Source organism: Frankliniella occidentalis, unplaced genomic scaffold (genome assembly GCF_000697945.3).
Source record: "Frankliniella occidentalis isolate FOCC.00 unplaced genomic scaffold, Focc_3.1 Scaffold7, whole genome shotgun sequence".
In the NCBI taxonomy this organism is placed as follows: Eukaryota; Metazoa; Arthropoda; class Insecta; order Thysanoptera; family Thripidae; genus Frankliniella; species Frankliniella occidentalis.
The window spans coordinates 2858521-2864256 of NW_026267137.1; the positions used below are offsets into that span (position 1 = coordinate 2858521).

The 5736-nt window shown below is 45.9% G+C and overlaps 1 protein-coding gene across 2 annotated transcripts in view; it reads left to right on the forward strand.

Moving 5' to 3' along the window:
- LOC113210004 (peroxisomal leader peptide-processing protease-like) overlaps positions 1-5736 on the forward strand; it is a 92136-nt gene that overhangs the window by 56763 nt on the left and 29637 nt on the right. For both annotated transcript variants that reach the window (XM_052273839.1, XM_052273844.1), the window contains one exon: positions 5344-5397. In XM_052273839.1, coding sequence (XP_052129799.1) covers positions 5365-5397 — 33 coding nt within the window. In that variant the 5' untranslated portion in view covers positions 5344-5364. The remainder of the gene's footprint in view (positions 1-5343; positions 5398-5736) is intronic.

Here is a 5736-nt window from a genome sequence, read left to right on the forward strand (position 1 = left end):
CTGCCAGAGCGTAAAGTTCAAAGTTCGCCAGTTAAAGCAGCAGAAACGCGCAAGCAGTATTTTTAAAAAGTATGAATAATCCATCGAAGGCAATCTCATCCCCTCCTTAAAAAAAATATGTCGATGCGTCTAGTATAAATTACTTTTCAGGAGTGTTGGTTTCTAAACAAAAAGACTACTTCCACAAGCCTTTTTGGAACAAACACTCGTGAGCAGCCCCCAATTGAAATTCGCACTCTCCAGCCCAGCCCGGGCGAGGTGGTCGGCCTTGGCTTCCTAGTGGGCCAATGGGGCTCGCTTCCTTTCTTTCTGGAGCTCAGCCGGGCGTCTGACTTCTCAACAAACAAAAGAGTAACCAATGTATCACGTTAAAAGTATAAGGCGCTATAAAAACTGGCAACGTGATCTCTCTGTCAGTACAGCAGCTCCGTAATTATCGATGTATTTTGTCCATCAGTATAGAAACTTGTCAAAGTGTACGCTGATGAAAAATTTCAAAGAATAAAAAAAAGTACCTACTTTAATTTTTCACTCAAACAAAATGGTAGGACTTAACGTCTCCATCGGAGTGATAATTTTAATGCATTTGTAAAGGCACGATATTGTCCAAAATCATTATAAAACTCAGGACCTTTGGGCCGTTTGATTATCTTCGTAGGGGTGTAATTTCTAATGCCTTTGTGTCCAACCTTCGTTTTTCCAGTGTTTTTCCTTTTTATTTGCACATGCTCCACATGTCCCCCCCTCCCCTCGCCAGTCAGTATTGCCATGCATCCAATCAGAACGAGTAGTGGCAGCACGGTGGCTCGGTGGGGCGCGGCGCCCGGGGCGCTCTAAACGCGTTACCGCCCGGTGAGCGCACCTCTGCCCAATGGCGGGGCGGCTCGTCACGGGTGACGTCACGACCAGTCATGATCTAGTTCGCCGATTTGCCTGGTTTTGCCTCTCAGACTGCACGGCGCCTGCACGGCCCTGCGAAAATTAACTTCACTTCTGCCCTTACTTTGGTAAGCCATACAAAGCACGTTTCAGAAATATTTTTTTCTATTTATTTTACTGAACATTACCCCCACGAGTAATAATTCTCCGGAGAGGTACACTATTTCTCTCAGTGGAGCAGCGCCTTGCAGATCCGACAGCCAATGACAGGCTGGGCACCACCTCCACCCCGACCAATCAGGGCGCACTTCGATGCCTTTTATTTGCAGACTTGACGTCAGGCCTCGTCTCTCACTTGCTCCATTAGACTGACATGTACTCTGTCTCAGTCTGACTGGCCGTTGTGTCTGACCTGCTTAATATACACAGGTGCGAGAGAGAAGGGGAAAGGAAGGAGCCCGCCCGTCGGTGTTGCTGATGGCCGTTTAGAAGACATAGTATTCACACGCCCAGAACAATTAATTCGTTTATAATCGAAGGAGCCGGTTTGGAAAACGCCGCTCCAGCGGCCTGTAGCCGCTTGCCACTCGCCACTGTTTGATTTTCCCGCCATTATAGAGCGGTGAAAAGAATTCCACGCCGCGGTGCTTAGGAAATTTGAACCATTCATCAGTTGACTAAAAGAGGGAAAGTTTGGCACACTCTTAGACCTATGCTGATTTTATTTCCCGTTAAAACTTTAGAATTCTATACAGCAGGAATTACTTATCAATTTGTCAATTATTCCGCACAGTTTCGTTCAATATATATTACTAATAAAAAAAATCCAAGATTCAAAGAGGAATTCATGAGTATTACTGATAGAACACTATAGTCAGTATGCCTTCTGCGCACCAGAGGAGATTTTTGGGGGTGGTGGCTGCCCTAAGGATTCACCTTTCTGCATAATTCACTGTAGCTCACGCTGAAAATCACTGTTAGCTTTTATTAGTGTGGACACCCAGAAAAAAGGAAAGTTGTATCAACCATCGTGTGGTTACTTCAAGAACAGCTATAATATGGTTTAAAAAATTAACAATCCTTCAGTTGTCGGAATTATATTTTCGTTTTCAGAACAATTTTAACGTTACCTCAACCATCACTATATAGTTGTCCCTCTGAAGTAACCAAACGACGGCTGTGACAACTTCTCATTTTTCTAGGTGGACCTTCCTTAGACTGCGCCTGCGCCTGCGCCTGCTACTTCCACACATATGAACATTCCTAACGCTAGGGTCATCGAAGCAACGCGAGGTAACGTCGAGAATATAACGTCCCCAACCGTCTCCCGCGTGGCCACGGGGTGGCGTCGCTGAGGTAAACGTCACCTCAGACCAGACAATGCTTCGTTTGTGTGCAACGCCGATTGTTCCTGACTTTACTGGTCCTGGGCCTCATCGCCTCAGGACAAGCCTCCCTCGGAGTCCGTTCATGTTAACTTGGCGGCTCAGTCGACAAGTATTTACTGACCACTCCTCGTCTAATCTTTCCTTAGAAATAACGCCGATCGATGAGATGCTCGGGGTTAGAAACAATTCCTTCAATACAATTTACATAACTTTTTTTCTGCTGTTTTTCCCCTCTAGCTGCCGCTAGTGTTAACGGTCGACTATCCCGGCTACATGCGCTGGTGCAATTACTGCAATCACGCAATCTGCAATGCACTCCATTAAGAAACGTTCACCCATCGTCATAAGTGTGAACTCATTAAATTATGAAACAAAATATACAAATGCAAACACTCTTTTAGTAAAATTTAGTGAATTCCTGGTACTGGCCCGAAGTCGCTTGTGTAACCAAAGGTACTAATTGTGCGTTGAATACAATGACAGACTTTTCTTATTTGTACCACGTTGCTCCACTTTTGGGTGAGGTCAAACATGCCTTCCGCTCTGGCTCGTTCCGGGAGCCGTTTGTGTGAGGCGATGGCGATATTTTTGTAGGTCGTATCAATTGACCGGAATGGCCCATTGCTCTTTTATGAGCCGTGCGATCTCTTGCTGTAGATCTAAGAATTTTTTGCAGTTGAACCGCCTCCGTCATCTTGTAAGCGCATTAAAACTATGTTTAGTTATAAACAGATATTAAGTTGCAAGAATAAATTTAACTTTTTTAAAGACCAAATTGGCAGTGGGACTCGCAACTCTCTCCAACCACTTCACTTGGTTACAGTCATTTCCATCATACCGTACGAGGCTCACGAAGGAAACTGCTGGAACATCACCATCACATACTTTTGAATGAAAAATAAGAACTCTCCCACACCCTTGCAAGGGTTGTAATAGCATCAACACATCAACACACTTGTCCCGCACTTGAATTGTGGGAATGTACTGGTTCTCAGGTGGAATTTCTGTACCGAGCTTGACATCAACTGCGCGACGCATTTTCTGTTAAAACTCGAAAAAAAAATTCCACCTGGAACCGAACACCTTTAGGCAAACATTTCACATGACACGACAAGACCTTTCTTGGTCTTGGTCAGTGCGTTTACTGTTGTTTTGTGCGGTGGGTCGTGTAGATTACCCCCTACAGGCAGACTCATCTAGTGGGCTCCGCCACCACCCCATCCCCACGCACCACCACTCCCTGTCTGCTTAGACCTTGTCCTTCTCGCTGCTGCCGTAGCGTATTGCGTAACGTTAGGGTGCGGTCGCCTTGTTCAAATGAAACGACCACTAAGTGTTCAACACGGTAGTTGTGCATATTTGCAAGTGCCCAACTAGATCGAACTAGATTGTAGATTGTTGTTCACTTGTAAGTGTCGAACTCTTCTGTTGAGGACTTCCCTGACAGGGTGCGTCTAATACAAATTACAAGAACTAGGTATACCGACTTGGACTTTATTAACGAGTAATAATGCTATGTCGTAAATTTACAACATCTTTTAGAAAATGTCAAAAAATTGTAAATCTAAGAAGATGATTTTCACAGTGGAAGGAAGTGTTTATCAGTTGAACCGTTAAACACTTCTGTGTGTTCAACTATCTAGTTGGATACTTGTAAATGCACAAGTACCGCGTTGAACATTTACTGGTATTCAAACAGTTTAAATTGAACACTTGAAAGTGGTGTGTCTCGACACTTGCTGTATCGGGGTACACCGTGAAAATATTCGTTGGGAACAATTCCCAATGACTAGTTCGTAAATTGAAGTATATTTATAAATGAGGACATTTGACTCCTGTTTAGCTGTTGAAAATTTTGAACGTGGTCGGAAATTTACCGCACTAATTCTTAATCGAAAGTGACAAGAGCATGTAGTAGTTTTAGATATTTTTCTATGCACGATAGGGAAGCATGAGCAAATTCTACATTCCCTGGATAGGGGTCTAAATTTGCGTTGCAACACACGAATTTTCGTTGGCTGTTGCACGATAATTCTTACTGATAATGTATGTACTTCACATAGCGTATTTCTCATGTCTTCAGCAGAATCACACACACACACACACACACACACACACACACTAGTTTTTGTCCTGGCACGACGGTGCGACACACACGGGGGTGATTATATAGAATGATTATGATGATTGTGAGACTCTGGCCCTCTCTGGCTACTCACTCGTCCGGTGCTGCTGCTGGACCGTGCGGAGGGGGCGACGAGACTGTCCGCAGGCCAGCCCAAGAGGTCTCTGGCGGACGGGGGCCACCCCCACCCCCGGCCATGTGAGGGTGGCGCAGCCATCAGTAAGGCGGACGACACCACTTCCTTTATTTCGCGACAAGGATGTCTTCATTTGCACAATTAGTGGAATGCTCGATACATAAACCACCTCATCATAGGGGCGTACGTGCAAAAGGCCATGCTTATAATCACGGGGACTGGGTCATGAGGCTGAGCATTATGGGAATACTCCTCGCTACCCCCATCCCCTCCCGCAGCCCACCCCCGCATCCTCGCGCCTGTCCCCGCCGCTGCCCCTGCTGCTATTACTGCCGGATGCGGCGGCGGACACGTCGCAAATGAAAATTCCATCGTGTCCACTTAAACGGGTACATCCACCCGGAGGAGGTTAGGAAACCGTCTTCCACAGTGCAGCTCTTGTGTCGGCGTCGTCGCCTCGCCCCTCCCCCCTCCCACCGCTTCTTATTCGCACAAGTAAGATGATGACAGGCGCGTGGGAGGCTTGCAGTTGTTGGTTACACTTACGCCCCCGGAGCGGGGGTGTGTTCTTACGTCGGACCCGGTCAGAAATAGACGAGGAAAAAAAAGGACCAATGACAAGGTGGAGGCCAGGCCGCTGCCTCTACATGACAAGGGGACCAGGACCCGACGAACAGACGCACTCGCACTGCTGTACACGAAAATAAAAACGCATGGACGTGTTCGTGCGTTACCTATGTGGCATTCTCTAAGAAGTAAACAATCAGAAGAAATATTTGTCCCTTTATTAATGTACCTTTTTCTTTTATTTCAAGGACTCGGACTTCAGGAGAAATATGCCGTCACTAGCAGACAGCAAGAGATCAAAGGTAAGGCAAATTTTTTATCGTACTGTAAAAAGTATCTTAAGTTTACAGGGTGGGTGTTCTCAACGAGACTTTTTTTCTGGTTATACTTGGGCTTGCTCATGGACTCTCACACCACGGCGTCTTACGTTTCCCTCACACATCCGTCCGCGGACGTGTCCGGCTTTGTCCGTTTTCTATTTTCAGTCCATGTTTCGACCAGAAACTCTATTCAAATGTACGACCGTATATTTTGGACACACTTTATAACGTTTGGTGATTAAACTTCAACTTCGACGAGCCAATCTGAAAACGGTTAACACGTTGAGTGCGGCGTGACCCACACCGTGGGTCCCAATTACA